Here is a 21,993-nt window from a genome sequence, read left to right on the forward strand (position 1 = left end):
GGACGTTCCAGGACATTACCCAGTTTCCACCTGTGACTATGGCTTATTTTAGCAGCCTGAGCCCACATTAGAAAAGACCTGCCCTGTTTGATTAAACTTCCCTTTGAGAGGCCATTTTGAGACATTTACAAATAGATGGGTTTGGGGTGGGGACAAAGAGAAACGACTGCAGTGAGAGAGCGGGTATTTGTCTGTGGAGGTCTTCACTTTAAATTAAATACATTTTTAAACAGGTACAGATACATACAGCAGCCTTAGAACATTTAAGCTATTCTTCAAATGTATTAGTTTAAATATTCCTGTTTCAATAGCTGGCATGGAGTTACAAACAAACAAAATCTAGTGTTTGTCTTTGGCATTTAAAACCATCATTTATTTTTGAGAATGGTTTCAATGAAAAACATGTTTGTGTACTACACTTCACTGAAATAATTATACTTGCAATGGCTTGCAATGACTTAAATATGTATGAATAGGCATGCAAATACTTTGTGCAGCATCGAAATACCTCAGAAGTAGGGCTTTGTTATGTAACAAAGCCAGCAACATCTCAACTCTCTCGTCATTACCCCCGGGTGCCCTCCTTAGTGCATTCAATATTAATTACGTTTTGATTGGGGGAAAAAAGGACATGTATGTCTGTTGTGTTTCTCTGTTCTCCCAGAGTCAGTGCTCAATTGGTTCTTCCCATTGTTCCGGTTCAGGATGCACTCAATGACCTCCTTTTTTATTCCTGGTTACAGCAAAGATGCTTTAACTATCATCCATACTGCAGTTCTTAAGTGTTGTGCATTCTTCTACTGCCATCTACTGGCCATTTGAAGAAAAGTAGATGATTAAAAGATGTTCTCTTTTTCTTTACAGCAAGGGTTGGAGGAGTACGAGTCTCGATTCCAAACGAGGTAAGACCTAAATTTTTACTTACTCAAATGCCAACTGAACAGAAACAGTATTTTAAAAAAGCATTTTAGTTTGTCTGTAAGTTCTTTCTTTGTTTTCTTTTTATTTGACTTATTCTTCTCTGGTTTTGTTTGAATTTAAAAATCCCACATATTTTGAATTTTGATTATGGCAAGCAAAAAAGTCTTGTTTGCTTAACCTGCAGCCGGAACAGACGAACATAGCTGACGTTTCTGAAGGTCTAGCCCAAACATAAGGTGGGCGGGTGACCAAACGGCACCTAAACCCATATTGAACAAGGGAGAAACCTCTGATTGTTTAAATGGGTTTCATAAACCTCTCAATAATATGCTGTAGTTAGTCAGTTTTGGTCTTTTCCCATAGATGAGAGCCATACTCTTGAACATGGTGTAGCCATACTTTATCAATTTCAATGAACTTTTTTTTTTGGACCTTGTGTGACATCACTATAATAAATAAATAAACCCTTCTGGGTCATCTATGGGAAGACCATTCCCAGCTTTTATTCCAAATTCCTGTAGCATCACAATTTAAAGAAGTATAGATTAAATATTTTTAAATATTTTATTTTTCCATTTAAGTTACCATTTCATTCTTGCTTTTGCTGTCCATGTGTGTTTGTCTTAATTAGTTTTTTAGTGTCTTTTGTTCCACTTTTAGTTTCTGTAGGGAAATTCATGAGAAGCAGTGTTTCACATGCTCCCCTCAATATTTTCAATACTTGTAGTTCACTTTATACCTTGCTGTTCACACCATTTAGATTTGACCCCCATGATGGGCTCCATTTTCACAATACATGTGTATGGGTTGGTTTTAAAGCTTTTTCTGATTTCTGATTAGAACACGACAACACGTTTGAATTGTTTACATTTTACTTCTGAACCACACACACACACACACGTGACTTGTAGGAAATGCAGCCCATCACTTGTTTGTAACGTGCATTAATTGAGATTAGTATTAGCAGTAACATTAAAGGGATAGTTCACTCAAAAATGAAAAAAGTTATTTTACTCACCCTCATGTCATTACAAAGGACATTCTTCCTTCCTTGGACCACAAAAAAAGGTTTCTAGGTTAAAAAAAACAAAAAAAACAAAACTAATTTCCTATATTCATAAATCTCATGAACCCTAATTCAATGAATCTGAGTGATCTGGTTCTTGAGTTCAACTCTGAAGAGAAAGGCTATCAGTGCACGGCGTAAATGTCCATCTGTTTCTCACCCAAAGTTGACATAATTGGATCCAGAACACTTGCAGTATAGTGCACAAATCGTATGGACTTATTTTTATTATTTTATGGTGCTTTTGCCCAATAAGCTGCAGTCCTCGTTCAGTGAACATGGGAAAAATAAAAGAGAGCACCAGTATATTGGTGTTCTACATAAAGAGTCACACAGGCTTGGAACGTATAAGTAAATGATGACCATTTTCATTTATGAGTGAACTATTCCTTGAACATCAGTGCTTTATGCTCTTTGTGCTTCAAAGTGTCTGTGTCCAAAGCCAACCTGGCAGCATCTCCCTCTCTTTGTTCCACAGTGCGGAGGGCAAATTGATTTCGACAGTGTGAGAGGACAGACAAACAGACACAACCTTCCCCTCCGTCCACACACACTCCCCTGTCTTCCTTTATCTCTCAACAATCCATCCCCCTTCACTCCACCCTCAGAGGAAGAGGATCTAGATCCACCCTTCCCACCTTCTAGTTTCCTAATTTTATCCCAGTCTGAAGCAACCTAACAGAACCGGAATGCTGAGTATTCCATGTTGACCTTCCTCATTATACACTCCTATCATGAGAATGTTAAACTTGCTTCAGTAAACATGTTGAATTGTCTTTATGTATCTCTTGCCTGTCTTTCATGCATGTACATGTCAAAAATGTATAAATGCATAACTTTTGCCATCCAGGGGTCCACAGATTTAAAGGAATAGTTTACATGAAAATTCTGTTGTTTACATGATTTTATTATGTTGTTTTGTTCTATGGGACACAAAAAGACTTATTTATGAGATCGAAGAAGTATTTTTTTTCTCCTTGCAATGAAAGTGAATGGTGACCAGATTTTCTCTGAACAAAATGCTTTTTGTTTAGTTTTTTTTTGGCCATTTTGGAGTTTGACAGCAACTGGTCCCCATTCACTTTCACTTGAGGGAAGAGAACAGCTCAGAAATTGATTTTTAATTTTTTTGTGGAAGATAGAAAAGTTGTATAGGTTTGGAAAAACATGAAGGCGAGTAAAAAAATGTTTGTTGTTGTTGTTGAACAAAATTTTTTAAATGAAAACCAATGTGGTAATGATTAAATTTATTGTTTGTAACAATACCGGTGGGTTTATCCAAGTATAAACGACTGTTAATAATGAAACTCAGCTGAGAAAGACCATATTCTGTACATTGGTAAGTTTGCATATTTAAAAAATATATACTGTATATTCAGGTGTTTTTTAATGATTCCTTTTACATTGTACAACTGAATGAAACTGATGTAATTAATTAACCACAACTTTCAGTGTTTTTCCATTTCATTGCTTATATCGCTGATGTAAAGGGTCTCTGTGATCCCATATCATCTCACCCTTCAATGAAGAATCTGTTTTCTAAATGCGTTGTAAGTGTTGTAGAGCAGGATGGTGAATTCTGATGTGCAGTACACACTTGACCTTCCCTGAGTCTCAAGTGAAGATTGCGTTTGAAAGCCTAGAAGTTGAATTGGAACAAATTCTTTAAATATAAATGACAAAAAAGGGTTGTTTCTGGAATTCATGGTTCATGCATGAAAGAAAAGACAACTGGTACCTACGTATCCATGTCTCATCACATCCACGAGTGAAGCAATTAGCAGTGAGAAGCTGTGTTAGTGATTTCACCACAGATGAGAGGTGTATCCCTCTTAACCATGGTACAGTAAATCACTGTAACACATGGTAACGAGCGGCTCATTGCTTGTATGAAAAAAGCAGAAAGGATTGAACAATATAGTTTTAGTCTAGGCCAGTTATGGTTGCCAAGAAACATCTTTTGCCTTTTATAGTAACTTAGAAGCGTTTGTAATGTATAGTTTTTGTCTATTTAATTCATATTTGCCAAGTCTTAATATTAATATAATCCATGTGATTCAGTGCCTTGTACATAGCACAGAATATCTGTAAATACTATAACTGATCATCGAATATTAAATTGTAAACATGAGTATTTCTGATATTTTTCTTTGACATGGATGCATTATTTCATTTGGTTCAACAAGATCCCTGCGCATCCCTGTACAGCTTTTAGATTCGAAACATATGTAAAAACAGCAATAAATCAAATTTGATACCATACTTTTCGGTTTAGTATCAATTTAAACATTATCTTTTATGCTTATAATACACTTACACACCATTTGTGTGAGTTTTTTAGCCTTTTTCACAGGAGTGAAAGCTGAAGTCTTTTAGTTCCAGTGTTGTAATGAAAGGGAACCTTTTTCATAGAAACTAAATGCTTATGATTAAGCTATAAAAGAGACAATGTTTCTCTGATGTGATAGACACACCACATTGCTTGTCTGGTCTAGTAATTGTTTAAAGGTGCACTGCTCGATATTTTCTCTGTATTGTACTTGAGAAGTCGATTTATTGTTGTACATGAAGGTAATGCACAAGTAAATAAAAAGCACCTTCATTATTACCACAAAGTATGCGTGGAGACGTCCAGATTGTACACTTGCTTTCACTTTTCTCATGTTTTCCTGCACCAAAGATCCTGCCAGGTTCTTTTTGTCTGTCTGTCTCTCCTCCGGCTATAGTTTTTTTTTTTTTTTTGCTTTTGCACCGTTTGTCTTTTTCTGTGTGTAACTAAACCAACGTCTTGCTGTAGCTCTGCCAACACTCTCCATCTCTGTTTTGATGAATTTAGAGAAAAAAGCAGTAAGGTGTCAAGGACTGGAAGCCAGTGCCATTGTTTCTTCTTTCTGCACTAGAGTAAAGGCCATGGTACAGCTGCCACGCTCAGAGAGAGCTCCACCTCTGTCATGATATTTATGTCGAATGACCACTTTTTGGATGTAAATGATAGAAAGTACAATAATTGTACAGCAAAGTATATACACTCCAATATGCATGTATTTTGGGCGACACCAGAACAGTTTAATGTTGCTAAATGACCATGTGACTTTCTACTCTTGAAAAGATGAATAAACATTTCTTCAGATTAAAGCGGTGTAGTCATTTCTTAGCTTGAGTTTTGTGACTTTATGGTTATTGCCATGAATAGAATATAAAAATTGTCAACAATTTAATTCATTCGTCTCTAAATTGATCTGTGATTGTCAGCTGATGATTTCTTTTAAACTTAATATCTGCAGTTTTTGTGGTTGTCATAATGCTCAGATTGATCACTGCAAACACCATCAATCTGAAATGTAATACTATTACATTCTGCATTTAGAATGCAGCTTTCACTGTGCTTCTCATTTTACTCTTATTAAACATGGTCAGGTTTTGAATTATACGTCAGTGAAATGTTAAGAATAACATACTAACATACAGTACTACTCTTACTGTTCCCGCATTATATTTAATGTACGTGGGCACAAAATTAGGGAGAGGAATTGTAAAACAATTTCATGAATCCGGTTTCACAATTCTTTTAGTGTAGTCAGTGCTATTTTATAATTTTCCATTTTTAACAAGACAAACATTACAAAAAAAATCAAGCAAAGGTATTTGATCCCATAATTTGAAACATTTTTTAAACTTTCAGATGTCTTCTGCTGAACTGAATTCACTGTAAAAAGTTGCTCTCCTTTGGTTTGTCCTTCTGAAGTTGATGATCTTGTACCGTTTTGTACCATTTTCTGTGAAAGTGGCTACTGATTTTTTTCTTTTTATATTCATATGACTATTTATAGTATAGTTTCTTACATTAAATAAGGCAAATATTCAAATTCCAGGCCTGTTCTCATTTTTCAGTGTGGTTCCTGAATTTGAACGCTTTTGAGTGAGTAAACTATGCAGTTTTATCTCAATGATCATTTATTTTAATGTATAGGGGGTAAAAACAAAGGAAATTGCATGCTTCTGACATCATTGAATATCAAAGCAAGTAGTATTTTTTTTTTAAGCAAAGAGTAGTTTGTTAGGTTTTAAATATCTAAAAAAATATGGTATAAAATGTATTGTGATACTTCATGGTTGTACAATTATTCAGTCATTAGTGTTCAGAACTTTTTTGGGGGGGTCTCTGTACATTATGTATAGGCCTGTTTTTACTTCAGTTTCAGGTTCTTTCCTCCTCAGCCGGTGATAAAGCTCTGGCTCTCTAAAGAATTCAATTTGAATGCAGAATATGATGTGATCATTTCCTGACATGACTGTCAATATAGTGACTCTGAAATGAATCTTTCGTGCAGCCACGGGTGCGTAAATGATGCAGGGAAGAGACTGAAGTTGAATTACAGTCAGCACGACTGATTTTAAAGCATGAATAATCTCACATTTCCATTCCCTTCCATTTTTATACCCCCAAATGTTAAGCTTCAAACCTCCTTTTTTTAAATTCATGCTGCATGTTATATTGTCCAAGATTTTTGGTAATAGCATGCTTAGAAAGAACAGCAGGTCTGTCCGTTATATGATGTTATGGTTTATTTTTTTTTTAGAGTGATGGATCCTCTCCAATTCACCACATTTGCGCTCACATCTCGCCAAAGACAAAGCAATTCCAACAGCAAGCAGAAACCCAAACTCATTATAACCGAAGACCTTGGATCTCGACTCTCTTATTAGGACATCAGTGTTTCAAACACATTTTTGCATGTCACATGGACTAGAGCTACTGTACAGAACCTTCTTTCAGCAAATTTCCCACAATCCTCAGTCAAAGCAACAGAAGGCGATGCTCTGAGCTTCTGATCATTCAAGTATTGCCATTGCTAGTTAATGATCCATTATAAGCTTGATTTCTATCTATGACTGGAAGAAACCCATTTGTGTGTGTGTGTGTGTGTGTGTGTGTGTGTGTGTGTATTTAAAATTAACAAATGTAAATACATTTAGTAAGAACTTTTGATTTTTAGAAGACCTCAAGAACGTCTGTTTGGTCCATTGAGGTAAACTACTGAAATGAACCGATATAAGCATGATTCTTTTCTATGATGTGTTTTTGTCTCATTATAGACATGTATGTAAGGTCCTGTAGTGAATCAAGGTTCAGCCTCCAAAAAGAGAAACAACTTGTTCTGAGTTTATATTTGAACAGAAATGCACCTCTTCACATGATATTAACACATTTTATATGATATATTAAGTACTGTACTAAGATTATAGATTTTACTGTAGAGATTGTAATTTTATATCACTATTATGATTCTGGTGCTTGTTCAAGTCAAACACAAAAGGTGCAGTTTTTTGGTCAATAATGACTTAAATGTGACAAATCTTTTGGCTTCAGAAGACCTACAACAACCCTACTTTTTCTCCTTTTGGAGTAGGCCTGTTTATTTTAAGGTAAAAGAATGGTTTGCAAAGTCTGCTAGATGTTTTACGTTTGTATTCCACAGAAAAAGAAAAACACACATCAAGTGTTATGAACATATTTAACTAATGAAGTGATTCGGTAAAAACGAACGTTGAAATTTCAAATTTAACATTTTAACCTGCACTTTTAGCAAACAGCCAAGATCGGCAGCCTTTCCTAAACGGTAATACTGACCATATTCTTTAATCCACATTTCCAATGTAGCAAGCGAGATTTCACTTATTGATATCATTTTTACAGATACCAAAACTTCAAAATCTCCTAAAAAGGGCCAAGAGGATAGATAAAGCTATTCTCTTCTCTATTTTGTATCTCAATTAAACTGTCTATTACAAAGATGGTTCTTCAAACACAGCCTCCTCCCTAATCTTTATCTTTTCTTCCACACAAATCCACTCAGTATTCATACTTTATTCTTAATAACAGCACTCATTCCTTCAACATTGCCACACAAACAACTTCACTCTTGCTTAGGCCTATTCTCTCATTCATTCTTCTACACGCGTGCCACAAACCAAGGGTTTTAAAGCCTTTCAGTAACACGTATCACCTGTGTTCACTCATTAACCCAATCCACATCAATTAGTTCATTAGTGGGTTGTATGTACCAAACAGCGCCAGTTTTTCAGAGTAGCTTCCAAATGAAAATATGTAGCGATACTCACTGATTATGAACACTATATAGTGATTATGTGTGTTCTTGTACTGTATGATGTAAATATTGTGTGTGAACAGATTGAGAATGGAAAAATTGAGTATTACTATATAGAGAATTTGTATGATCCACTTGGTAGCCCATTTCGGAATTAGATATTTTTCCACCAGATGTATTTTCTTCCATTTTCTTTGTTTTTTTCCTTGTTTGTGTCATATTAAACAAATAATATGTGTAGAAAGACTAATAAAACAGCCAGTTGTATAAAAGTGAGGGTTACCTGTGTATGTATCTTATTTATCCTGCTAATACATCAATATGAAATATTTAATTTAAGCTGTCATCTAGCATTTAATATGTTGAATGTGTTGTAATTACATTAAAACAACAACAAAAACGGCAAGAGAGAACCGTCAAACAGAATCGTTTTATTTTTCTCACTAAATTTGTGACACATTTGAGAAACAGAATTACATACACTCTCGCTTAACATTATACTGCAACTCCAAACCATCATAAGAGCAAATTCCCCAAGAAAAATCTGTGAATCTGCAATCAGAACAATTTACGGGACGCAAATCCGGCTTGTGCCACATCAACTGATCCATTTCTTTGGCAGAAAACACATCTTTTCCCTTTACCTCCCAAGTGCCCATTTGATCTTTCAGCAGTTTAAAATTGTTGAATCAATTACAAAAATAGTACAGACTGTTGTCTAGTTCAATCTAAGCGAGACGATTACATAAACGCCTTCATAGGCAAACGAACAGAACATATCCAGAATAGCGTACTGAGATTTATGCTTGGTTCTAAGCACAGAAGTGTGCAGGTAGCATCGAGTCCCTCCATACTGTACACAGATCCCAGTCACATCCACAGGCTCGTCCTCCTTGATCTCGTCCAATTTGTTGTTTCCCAACCATACGAGAAAAAAAAATCACAATATCATAAGTCCATTTTGTTCAGCAGTTTAAATTGTTCCTATTAGTCAAGTCCAACAGCTAGACATGACGTGTTCCAGCTTGCAATGCTGAAAAGCAATGATCTGTTCTTCAAAGTTCAAGGAAATATAAAACATGTTGACTAATAAATAACACTCTTAAGTATATGATTAACACCCTGATCATAATACAACCCAGCTTCAATCTTTACAGGTAGCAAGCATGTACAGCATCATTTAATAGGGTGAATACAGGTAAACTGGAACACTTTCTGATAATTTGTAATCATTTTTTATAATATGATCCAAATGGCTACAATATATTAATGATGATGCTTGAATTTAAGTGTCCCTCTTCACCAGTAGTCACCCTAAATACATCATTAAATACATGTCAAATCATCAAATCCTCCATTACATAATAGGTTGTCAATTACATATGGTTTAATATTTATTTTTGAGATTATTTTGAGTTTTTCTACTTTTCTACTGCATGTTAAAACTTCACTATTAAAAAAGGACTTATTTTTTGTTATTATTTTATGGATTTAACTGCAGATATTCAAAGTGAAACTGTGAAACATGATTTCTGCTATGAACAGGGAAATAGCAAAAAATGACAAATCATTTGTCTCGTGCAAACTGATTTAAATTGAAGCACCGAATAAGTAAATAAATAACAAAATTATCTAAAACACTAAGCATTCAAATCATGAAGAAAGATAATCGATAATAATAATAATCCTAGCGTGATTATTAATAAAATCATAAAAGTGGTTTTAGAATGCCATGTCACCATAACACAATGCTACTCTCAGGCAGGTGACAAACACAAGGCAGCTGTGTGTCGTGAACTTCATTTTAGTCATAAAACACTTAACCTCTCCTTTTTTAAAACTCCTCCTTTTATAGACAAACAACACTGCATTGATATTTCACAGTAAAAATCAGTTCAGTTTAGTTTTGTTACATTTCGCTCATTCAATTTTTGATGCAGTGATACCTTTAGCGTCTTTTTAACACTTTCCAAAAATACAGTATCTGATGTTGTAAACAGTCACAGTCAGTTTCCAGTAGGTCCATATAAACTAAGCAGATTCATCCGAACTCTGTTTCATTTATAATACGCTTAATTTTAGTTTGTGTTTCCTATTATGTTTTAGTCATTCCCACATAATTTTTTCGAAAGCCCTTTCGAAAGGGCTGCTCTGAAGTGTTTGCTGACATGAAGAGGCACTGTCTTTGAGGGGATCCAAAACAGTTTCCAAAGAGATAAAAACCTCCTTCTTATTGTGATCTCTTCAATAAAAAAAAGAAAATAAACAAAATAAATAAGTGTCTGTCAGTGCTGCCCAGTGTTGGCAGTAGTATGGTGATTCACTCTCTTTCCCCATCTTCACTGCTCCCTTTAAAACAGAGGAAAAAACATTACATTTATATTAGATTTATGTTTAATTAACAAGCAAATGATCACAGGAGTATCTAAAGTATTTGGAAAATAAAAACTGATTTTTCTGTAGAACAAATCTGTTCAAAGACAATATAAAAAAAAAATCAAAACATAATGTACTTGAAAACGAACATTAATTTGTGCACATTTTCATTTGAGCTTTTTTTGGAGTCATGAAATTGAACCATTGACAGAATGGTCTAGCAATCCATGTTTACACTGATATACATTAGGGGGCACTATTGTGCATCTTCTGAAATAGTACAGAATCTCTAGATGCAAAAGCAAGTGAAGAAGCAGAAACAAGCAACAGAAGCATTGTTCGCGCACATGTAAGCTAACATGCGTAGTCTCTGATAAAAGCACCAAATGTTTTTTATATATATGGCATGTTCAGATATTCATACAACAAAATATTCTAGGGACCATGAAAATTCTGTGAAAATGATGATTATAAAAAATGATACTGGCTTGCAACTTAAAAAAAAAAAAATGCTGATGGAGTTTATTATAAGAACACTGCTTCAAACTTGTGCTGTCTCACCTCCTGCAGAATCCATATCTGAATCCGAGACATGTGTGATGGAGAAACGTGACACACTGGATGGAGAAATGGTAAAACGGGAGACCTGTGCCACAGGTTTAGTACTGCCACTCGTTTGGCTCGGCTTTGGAGTGATGTCCGGTGGAGACCCCTTAGAAGATGTGGTAAGGGGCAACAATGGGAAATCATCTTCCCATTCAAACCCTGCACCTTAGATCAAAGAGAAAGCAGGACGGTAAATAATTATTGTTATAAATTCTTGAAAATTGATGAGCAAAAAAGAGGGAAAAATTATCTTACTTTCTTCTGAGATGTTTCCATCAGAAGAGTCATCGGAGGCATTGATCTTTTCCAGCTGGTTTTGTACTTTACCCTTTTCATTTGATTTGCTTGACTCTCCACCCAAGGGAAAACTTTGATCTGCCAGCTCTCTGGTTGGGCTTTCCTGGTGGGGTTGACATAATTTTATATTAAACTTCAAAAGTACTCAAATGTGATTCAATATATCATTGAAAGCCTCTTGAAATAACTGGACAATAAATACCTGGTCAAATAGAAAGACAGTGACGTCATCGAAGAAAGACACAACTTTCTTTTTGTTCTCCATTTCATCAGATAGTGAATCACTGAGCAGCGTTGGTATCTTAAGGAGACTTCTGAGTTTGTGTGCATCACTGCAGTCGCTAACAATGATAGGTACGGTTAAGATCTCGTCTTCGCTTTCTTCACTCTGATCCTGAATACTGTAAGTGCGCAGCTCCTCATCGGACTCATCGCTATCCTCAGAGTCGCCATCTTCCTCATCTGCCTCCTCTCCATCTGTGGGAGATACCCGTCCTTCTAGTGGAGGGGGAGGAGAGCCAGAACGTGTGGAGCTTCTTTTGCGTCCTCCTTCTTCACAGTCCTTACTCCTGGATTCCAGTCCCTCATGTGTAGGGGAACTGTTCCTTTCTGCCGTTTCCTTCTGAGATGCTATTTCCTCTTCGGACAAAATGATACAGCTCACATCTTTGACTAAGCCCTCTTCATTCTCATCAATAAGGACCTCTGGAATATTGGTGTTTGCAACATCACCCTCAGAAGTGATTTGGTCGAGAGACCTAGTGACTTGGTCGAGTCTATCCTCACTGCCTACTTGTTTGAAAGATTGCTCTTGCTTTACATCGGGACCAAGCAAAGCATCTAAATTAGATCCTTCAGATTCCGATGGTACAAGCTCTGCAGAAAGATCTGAATCTACACCAAAATTTTCATCATCATCAAAATGATCTTTTACGGTAGACACTTCATTATCAGGAGATGACAGAGACACACTACTGATTGTGTCACAACCAGACATACCTTCAATGATCTTTGATGGAACAACTGAAGTCACATCATGAGAGTTTTCAGGAGTTTTTTCACTTTCCTTTGTAGATGGCAAAAGATATTCATCTTCATCTGCATTCTTTTTTAGAGGAAGTAGCTCCTCTTTATCTATAATTTCCTCCATTTCATCTTTCTGATCTTCGAGTTCATTGATGTCCTCTTCGCTTTCTTTATCTTTCCCGACATCATAGTCAGAGAAGTAGGCTGAATCTCTGTATGGAGTTTTATCACTCAGCGCTTTCAGCTCTCCATCATTGCTTTCAGATGTTAACAATGCCATTACAGTATCAATGTTGTCCTCTAGCTTCTCATCCTCTGCCCTTATAATCTCTTGTTCAAAGTTAGACCCAGATGTCACTTTTCCCGAGGGTTGGATGAAAACCTTAGAGTCTTGCAGCTCATGGGGTTCCTTTTGGACAAACTCTGGAGATTCATTGTTTTCGGTGTCATATCCACTGTCTACTGTCTTTGGAGAGCTTGATGGGTGGATGAAGGCAGGATTGAGTGTCTCGCATGAACATGCTGTAGATGGTATGTCAATGGAGTCCATGGAGTCTGGGGTACCAACCTGCTTTTGTAAGGACTTGAATGTTGGATTGATGTAGTCATCAGTTTCTACTTCAATGGTAAAGCCACCAAAAATCCCTGAGGTTACATCAGTAATGTCATCATCGCTGCAGTCATCAATCTCCACCAGACTGATACTAGAGCGTCCATGGTCCACACCACTGTCCGCTGTCTTGCTTAAGTCTGACTCTGGCTCTGATTTAGGTAACTCTGCTTGGGATTTCTCCAATTGTGGAGTAATGGCAATAATTTCAGTTTTGGGATCCATTAGAAATGCATCTTCATGCAAAGCTTTTTCTTTCTTCAAGTTTGTTTCTCCTACCGCAATATCCACATACTGCTGTGAGACATCAAACTGTTTGGCACCTTCCCATGATGGCTCTATTTTGGAAACTATATGCCCAGCAGATAAAGGTGCTTGGCCTAGATGTTGGTCTTTTTTGGGCAATGTCATGGGTTTCCCTGGAATGCAGTCAATCATGAAGCAGTTCCTCACAAGTGTTCCTGTTAGAGGATCTACAAAATGTGAACTGCTCAAAGCTTGACAACATGGCACGGGATATACTTCAGCCTCTCTGGGTTCATGGCACATATGGATATACGAGCTGCACTCAGGTGAAGGGTTTGAAGGTACATGTCTTCCATGCACCAGGCAAGTGTTGCTTTTGACTGTTGCCTCTAAGAAGTCAACCGGTTTGGCCATATGGTACGGCAGGGTCTGCTCTTCTGGCCATGTATCTTCAACATCAGTCATCGGCATAGTGTAGTGGAAATCTGCATATGAATCTTGGATACAAGACCCCTGCCTTTGACGCAAGGTCCTTGTGTTTGTATTTGCTGGATTGCTGGTGGACCAGCTTCTTGCTCGCCTTTCCACAAATATGTCTTCCTCTTCCTCAGAGTCGCTGTCATCTCGTCCTACAAATATAGCACCACCTGATGCCATGTCAATACAAACTGAGTGGCTACCTGGCATAGTCTTCCTCAAAGGGCCCATCATATCATAATATCCTCCTGTAACGTTCTTTCCTATAATGGAGCCTTGAATGTTCTCCAAGTAAGGATCAGCATAGTCTTGTGGAGGACTTCCAAGTGATGGTGAGACACCTAAAGGCTCCTCCAGTTCCCCAAGTGCCTGTCTTAAGCTTCGGGACCCCCAGCTCTCTTCTGGAGGCTCTGCTGGGTCTCGTATCAGGTAGTGGTCCATGATCTTAGGAGGTGATGGTTCATAGTAGTAACCTCCGTCCCTGTCTTTGTATGAGACATAGTGACCAGTCTCCCATGCTCTAAGAGGGCTACCATGGCCCAAAAGAGGCTCCATAGTTAGAGACATAGCAGGACTGGTGTCGGAATCATAGGCACTGCTTTTGTGGATATCCGCTGACCAATAAATGTCAGGTTTAGCTTCTGGGGGACAGTTCATACACTCCCTAGAGTCTCCACTACCTGTTAGAAAGCTTCCATTGCTGCCCCCAAACTCTGGGCTATAAGCACACAGGGTGAAGTTCATATCAATATTGCTTTGTACTGGCTCCTCGATGCGAATGTAGTACTCAGTACTCACTGATGGACTGTGAGCACTCAGGACTGGTACCACACCAGGGGTGTGTATTTGTTTGGACTCATAATATGAAGGAGAAACCCCTAGGGCGAGTCCTTCAACAGCACAGCCCCCCACTATTCCACCTGGAGGGTAGTAGACCTCCTGACAATGGGGACTGCCTTGACCCAAAGTGCCTGAGGTGGATGAAGAATGGTAGTGTTGTTCAGCCCGTGCCTGCTCCCACTTGTACTCAAAGTTGAGGCCATGGCTGGTTTCAGTAACTGTTAAGATGTCATCTCCAGATTCTGAATGGTAGCCATCTCCAGTGGGGAACTGTTCCAGTAGGGGGAATGAGGAAGTGGTGGATGACATGGGCATGTCGATTGCTAGTGCACCGGCTCCATGGACATTAGCATGGCTTGTGTTTGGTCTCATGGAGTTCCAGCGTCTCTCAAAGTCTTCCTCTGCCTCACTGGCTCCTTTGGCACATAGGTAACTAAGCAGCAGATGAACTTCTTCCGCATTGGGCCTCTGATCAGGCTGAAGCCAACAGAACTGCATTACTTCATACCTGGTGATACAGAAACACAAACATACACTTTTAGGGCAACTGTCACTAAGTCACTTTCACTTCCAAAGTACCTTAATCAGCTATTTTTTAAATCTATTTTTCAGTAGAAATCTAAACATCCTTAAAACAAGACTTTACTTGAGAAGTAACACTGCATATAATATTAAGATTTTTTTATAGATAGCATTTTACAGATTGAGATGAATCTATAAACTATATAATATATTAATATCTAATGCAGTGTTGGACCTAGAGTACTATCTAAACAACAAATTTAAAAGAGTTTTTACTTAAGGACACGAAAAGAGTAAGGAGAAAATTGAAAGGCTCTAGCAGAATGAAAATTCAAGGCTCTAACTCTAGGTAATGGTTAATAAAAAGAGTAAGAAGAGCAATATAAAGTTTATTAGACACACACCAGCGGTCAGAAAGAGGGTACTTAAGAAGTGGCTTGGGCAGCTTCAATTGCTGGTCCTTTACAGCATAGCTGAGAACCTGTCGGTCTGAATAATGGCGGTACGGCTGATTCCCCAACTCAAACAGCTCCCAGATTGTTACACCGAGTGACCTTATGTACAGAGAGAAACAAAGTATTTTGGTAACTAACAGCAAATAATGCATCCATCAATAATGACTTGATATCTATAATAAACATTATTTATTTAGGAGGCAGTATGCTCTTCCTTAAACTGCAAAATAAAGGCCTAAATTCAACATGTTCTACAGATGCAAGAAATTGCTCTGTGCTGTGGCCTCTTTTGTAGGTACTGACCAGATGTTGCTTTCCTTGGTTTGGTCCACCACCAGTAAGTTACCATGAACCTCATCAACCAGTTCAGGGGCAATCCAGCGTAAGGGAACCCAGGTCTGGTCTGATGTCACAAAGTAGTCATCCTGGGGATGAACAGACGTGAAATACAAGTTAATGAATACACTTACCACATTTTAAATAAAAAAGCACAAAATCAACTACTAAATGAATATAATCTAAAATTCAGGTTTGTATGACTATTCATAATTAGATATTTTATAGATACATTTTAGTAGATAAAAATGTATAGATTTAAGTGTACACACCTTGTACTTGTTGTGTCCTAGTCCATAGTCTCCAATCTTAACTTTTATGTCTGAGGTTAGCAGGCAGTTTCTTAAAGCCAGATCACTGCAGAAAATCAGAGCACCAAAAATAAATAAATAAATGATAAGCACCTTCTGAAAATAGGACACCGCCTAAATGATTTCATATTGCTAGCTCAAACATAACTGGATGTCATTTACAAAACTGCAAGCATGCATAAAATTAACATTCAGTTACAAAGTATGACAGATGCATTGCCTGAAATAGCCATCATTTTACTGCATTGTGATGTTACTTTCCAAAAATAATTCTTCAGGAACCTGTTCAAAGCATCTTGGCAAGGACATGTTGAAGTTGCTTGTAGAAGTGTGGTGACCCCCGGCAACAAAATCACTGATGCTGGAGTGGAGTAAAAACACTCAGGCAGCATCAGGAGATTGTTGCAGGGAGAAACCATGAGACAGGAAACAGGCAATGCAGATATTCACACTCGTTAGCTTCATGCTCATACTGTTAAATCTGTTAGCAGTTTTCCAGTACTCAATTTGAGAATGACAAAAAAAAAAAAAAAAAGATATTTTGGTTCTAAAGATTTCGGATTCTATAAACATAGATTTGTGCATTAAAATAGAATGTTGAAATAAATATAAAAGTGTTGGCTGACCTATGGGTGAAGTTGTTTTTGTGAAGGTGAAGCACGCCTGAAGTGATCTCACATGCCATCCTCTGAAGTAGTAAGGGGTCAGGGGTCATGGAATCTGTTGCCCGGCAGCTGCGCAGGTAACCTTTAACATCACCCTGTTGACATGGAACACATAAAACACATGCTAAAACACAAAGGTAAGGCATAAATTCAGTATGCATAAACATCAAAAGAGTGTGCTGTCAGCCTGATTTTCCTTAGCTAAACCATTGGGGGGCGATATATAGCAAGACATTGTAAGGGCAGCTGTTTGATGTTGTTGCTAAGGGCAGTTCTGTTTCAAAAAACCTGCTGTTGCACATTTGACCTAGGTAAGCAATAACAGGAGAAGACTGATATGAAATAAAGAAGCACACTATCATGTTGTGACTCTTGCATTTCCACCTTATTTTTCAATGCTGAAGTATTTGATTCTGAATGTGCGAGACTTCTGGTTCATGAGCTCCTATAGGTAAATAACCAGAGGGATTAAAAAGTGAAGTTAACGGTAAAAATATCTTTAAAACAAACAACCTTTTCTTATTAGGATAAATTAAAAATAATATGATAACAAATACCAATTTGCACTATCAAGCAGCAAAATTGACTGTTTTTACATAGCTGAAATTTGCTAAAATATTTGCTCTCTTGCCAGATTCTATAAATTATCCATCATATTGTGGTGTCTAGATATGTCCTCCTTCAATGGAAACCTATGGGATTTTTTTAACCTGTTTTTTTTTTCCTTCTACACCAGGCATAAGTCACAAAAATAATAGCATGTCTTCCCTCAAGATATAAAGATCTAATATTTTTAATTAAAAAAAATACAATAAAAAAATAAAAAAATAAAAAAATTTAATTTTATAATAAAATTGTATTGAAAATTAAATTTAAAATAAAATAAAATAAAATAAAATAAAATAAAATAAAATAAAATAAAATATAAAATAAAATAAAATAAAATAATGGACTAACCAGTGGGCAAAACTCCATGACCACTAAGTAGGGTGTGACCTCTGTGCACTGAGCGAGGCATTGCACTAGAGCCGGATGCTGGAGAGACCTGCAGAAACAGTTTGAGCCCAATCATCACTACAATATCCCACAATCATACTACACACTCATATTACAGAGATACTGTAGTTAACCCACAAATTTATATTCTGCCATCATTTATTCACCCTAATATTGTTCCAAACCTTTATGAATTTCTTTCTGTTGTAGAACCCCCCCCCCCAGAATATTTGTACATAAAATAAATGTAAATAGGGTCAGTGTTGTTTTAAACCCCTTTCACTTTCATTTTCATTTTTCAATATACTGTATGGTTTTCAACCTTCTTTAATTTATATATGTTTTTTTTTTAAGGAAGATAATTTGTTTGGATAAAGGATTTTGCAACAACTTGAGGGTAAGTAAATGATCAGAAAACATTTATTTTTGAGTAAACTATCCATTTAATGTCTTACGGTACATTAATTAATGTGTTTATTACAAATTACTAATTATAGCAGACATTTTAGTTTAAACAACAGGTAAATTTTTCATATGGTCCCCCTAGGAGGAGTTTGAACCTACAGTATGACTTTTCAAACCCTATTTATTCTTGTAAAATAGATGTAATAAAACATATAAATGAAATAATGCATGATTGTTTACCGGTATGGCCGAGCCTCTTCCAGAAAGTGCATCTGGTCCTGCACACTAGCACTGGCCTTTAGTTCCTTCACCACCACCTGGGTACTGCTGAGACCAGAGTGAACCTCCCCCAACAATACCTGTGAACAACATCCCACCGACACACAGATACACAAACACACAAGGGAAAGACAACAGAAACACATACAGGTATGAACAGTGGGAAAATGGACAACACACACACACAATTATGGACAGGGTGACACAGATAGACATGAACAGATGTGCACATAAAGGAAATGGGTACACAGGAAGGAAGGGAGGAAATGGAAGACAGATATTCCACACAAACAAAGCCAAAAAGGTTTAAATCAAGTCCAGGAATCATGCGAAAAGATGCTCAAAAGGAAATGCAGAAAGACGAAACAACACGAAACCAGATGAGACATCGATAAACATGCAGCCACAGAGAGACAGACATACAGATGGACATACCCATTCAATGGAAAGTTGGGGTAATTGGGGTAGTGTGTGTGTGTGTGTGTGTGTTTATGTATGTGTGTTACAAAAAGACAAAGAAGTAGAGAGAAAGAGAGAAAGAATGAGAATGAATGAGGCACAGTTATAACCATGAAATACTAAAGAGCTTCTGGAATTCACTGCTACACACGGAAATATCATCAAATTCTGCCAGGAAACAGTCAAGACAGCTAGTCCAACATCAAAGCTTGAGTATTACTAAGGTAAAACAGCTTGGAAGATATTTTCACATCCTTGGGACTAAACTACAGAGCTAAATGTTTGATCCGTAGCAGAACACGCTTAGGGCGTTCATGTCTGTGAGGTGCACAAACATACAAAACAAACAAACAATAAACCAACTACACTTACCTTGCCAAACCAGCCATGTCCAATCTCCTTTATATAAAGCAAACTGTGGCGGCCAAGATCCGTGGATCTCAGGAGCTGGACTAAAAGAGGATTATCAAGAAATAAAAAGACAGAGATAGAGAGCAAGAGACAGAGAACGAGACATTAATTAGCAACTGGACCAATGGAATAATGTCAGATTTGTAATTCAATATCTAATGAAATCTAGAAAGCTTTAGAATTTGATTCAAGAAAAATTACATAACATGAATAAATATTTCTGTTTTACAGATGTTCTTTGCTTCTTTTGAAGCACAAGTTGTCTTTGGGATCATTCTCAAATTCTAAAAGCTGCTGTCATCATTATAATTTTTATGATATGTTGGTATTATATTTATTCATTATAATTATTAAATAGAAAAATTGTATTATTATATTGGAAAAATGCAGAATTTTAGCTTTTTCTCTTGTAATTTTGGATCCCTATTTAATACAAGATGAATACTGAAAAAAAAGAAAAAATACTGATAAAAATGTATTACATTTAAATTACTTTGATTAAATAGATTTAAAAAAATCTACAAAAAAACAAAAACAAAACTATGAATAATGTTGACAACCGTTCCAACACACCCTTAGTGCACAATTGAGCATTGCAAGTACATTGAGTGAAGTTTCGTCAAGATTTTCCTCCAAGACAATTATCCTCCAAATATCCTCTCCAAAAAGCAGTGCGCGATCTTCTGTGCAAGAGTGATGTTAAACGGCACAAAATCAATTTCAAGAGACTGTCTGAAGAGTTCAAAATCTTCCCGTAAACTATCAGACTTCATAAAATTCATATTTTCTGAAAAGCAGAAGACTGCCGCAGTAGGGATGGATTTGATGAGTGATTTTCTGTACCATTCAACCTCTCGTCTGACAGATCCTTGCATATCTCTATCATCTCAAAAAGCCATAACAGTCCCTTTCTCTCTTTCTTTCACCTCATCGTGCCCACGAACAGACAGTTTATTGTCAGTGTGTATGACATACTGTCTCACTCTCTGTCCCCTTTTTATGCAGCAGCCATATTTTACGCCCATGTGGTGTTGTAGAGGCTGCTCATTCTCAGAGAGCCCTCGGTGGGAAGAATTGGGCTCTTTGTCATGCCGGCGGTGCTGCTTGGTACCACTGAGAGGATGGAAACACTAATGCTATTATTCCTGAGGTTTCTAGCTCGAGACTGGGAAAGCAAATGGCCGGTAAGCAAATCAGTAATGTTTGATGTGGGTGCGGGATAGGAAACAACAAATCAGAATAAATATTATATTACAGTGGGATTGCAAACAACAGTACAGAATATATGAAGAAACTGAAGATATTGTTACAAACTGCCTGGGTTTCAACTGTGTGAAAATCAGTTATGCATCAAATCAATGTTTATATCAAACTTTAGCAGCGCAAAGCCAAATACAAAGAACAATTTCAAATATTACACCAGTGTTGTTATTGTTAACTCAAAGTAAAACTATTAAAAATAGCATTTAGTATAATAAAATATCAATATTAGATGAAAAACTTAACTATAACTAAAATAAACAAGTTCACCCAAAAATGAAAATTATTTGCATAAAATTGTTGAGTAAAGTAGCTATTTTTGTTTTCTTTGTGCAGAAAAAGTATTCTTGTAGCTTCATAAAACTGATGTCACATGGACCATTTTAACGATGTCCTTGCTACCTTTCTGGGCCTTGAACGTTTCAGTTGCTTTACTGTCTATGCAGGGTCAGAAAGCTCTTGTATTTCATCAAAAATATCTTAATTTGTGTTCCAAAGATGAACGAAGGTCATATGGGTTTGGAACGACATAAGGGTGAGTAATTAATGACAAAATTAAGTGCTTTAAGTACTAAAATTACTAAAACTAAAATTGAGAAACAAATTTATCTACACAGAAAAACGTGAAAAGAAGTAATATTTTTTAAATTCTTTGAAGTAATATTTGTAATAATATTTTAAAAATGACTAAAACTTATAAGCTAATTCAAAATATTAATTAATAATACAACAGGATATAAATAGTATTGTAAAATAACACTGTATTAAACAAAATCAATACTTGATAATTCTCTGGTATTCTGCTAGAACATCCAGTTTGAGCTGTGTTTTGCAACAGGACAGCTGGTTTCTAGATGACCATTAGCTGGAGACAACCTCGCTGTTAGCTTGTCGTACTAGTTTATGGTATTCAGGCTGTTTTTCGAACATGGTCTGACTGACTTAGGCCAGCTAATTACCAGTTTAGGTCAGCTAGAAATCTGCTACAATGTTCCAAAACATAGCTAACAGCTCAAACTGAATGCTTCAGCAGGTTAGCATTAGCTTGGTTGAAAAACGCAAACTATTGGCATACTGTATGTTTGTTGTTTACAGCTGAAAGACACCAAAAATTCCTTTTCTCATGTCCAGTCCAGTACTTTACAAACTCACTTTCAAAAATTATAGAGAAATTTATTGCTCACAACAAAATGTCATTACAAATCCAAACCGAATAACAATTTCCAGATGATTATCCATCTTCCCATTTCCATTCTGCTGGAACATATGTGCCAACTATCAAATTCCCAAAACACAGCTAACTGAATTTTCCAGGTTAG

General features: G+C 36.6%; 2 protein-coding genes across 12 annotated transcripts in view; one reads left to right on the forward strand and one right to left on the reverse strand.

Moving 5' to 3' along the window:
* The window catches only part of LOC109073870 (brain-specific angiogenesis inhibitor 1-associated protein 2-like), a 53,776-nt gene extending 45,053 nt beyond the window's left edge, over positions 1-8,723 (forward strand). For 5 of the 9 annotated variants that reach the window (XM_042735902.1, XM_042735894.1, XM_042735895.1 and 2 more), the window contains 2 exons: positions 865-902; positions 6,568-8,723. In XM_042735902.1, the coding sequence (XP_042591836.1) occupies positions 865-902; positions 6,568-6,694 (165 nt within the window). In that variant the 3' untranslated portion in view covers positions 6,695-8,723. Of the gene's footprint in view, positions 1-864; positions 903-1,105; positions 1,158-2,465; positions 2,990-4,823; positions 5,123-5,878; positions 5,907-6,567 lie in introns of those variants that run through there. The other 4 variants (XM_042735901.1, XM_042735899.1, XM_042735896.1 and 1 more) reach the window with 4 other exon arrangements.
* The window catches only part of LOC109073873 (serine/threonine-protein kinase LMTK1-like), a 51,587-nt gene continuing 38,102 nt past the window's right edge, over positions 8,509-21,993 (reverse strand). For 2 of the 3 annotated variants that reach the window (XM_042735891.1, XM_042735892.1), the window contains exons 4-14: positions 19,376-19,455; positions 18,506-18,624; positions 17,822-17,909; positions 16,826-16,959; positions 16,161-16,245; positions 15,856-15,977; positions 15,502-15,651; positions 11,579-15,083; positions 11,335-11,479; positions 11,035-11,244; positions 8,509-10,446 (exon numbers count right to left, since the gene is read on the reverse strand). In XM_042735891.1, coding sequence (XP_042591825.1) covers positions 10,418-10,446; positions 11,035-11,244; positions 11,335-11,479; positions 11,579-15,083; positions 15,502-15,651; positions 15,856-15,977; positions 16,161-16,245; positions 16,826-16,959; positions 17,822-17,909; positions 18,506-18,624; positions 19,376-19,455 — 4,667 coding nt within the window. In that variant the 3' untranslated portion in view covers positions 8,509-10,417. Of the gene's footprint in view, positions 10,447-11,034; positions 11,245-11,334; positions 11,480-11,578; positions 15,084-15,501; positions 15,652-15,855; positions 15,978-16,160; positions 16,246-16,825; positions 16,960-17,821; positions 17,910-18,505; positions 18,625-19,375; positions 19,456-19,987; positions 20,908-21,993 lie in introns of those variants that run through there. The other variant, XM_042735893.1, reaches the window with a different exon arrangement.

This window comes from Cyprinus carpio, chromosome B12, assembly GCF_018340385.1.
Source record: "Cyprinus carpio isolate SPL01 chromosome B12, ASM1834038v1, whole genome shotgun sequence".
NCBI classification, from domain to species: Eukaryota; Metazoa; Chordata; class Actinopteri; order Cypriniformes; family Cyprinidae; genus Cyprinus; species Cyprinus carpio.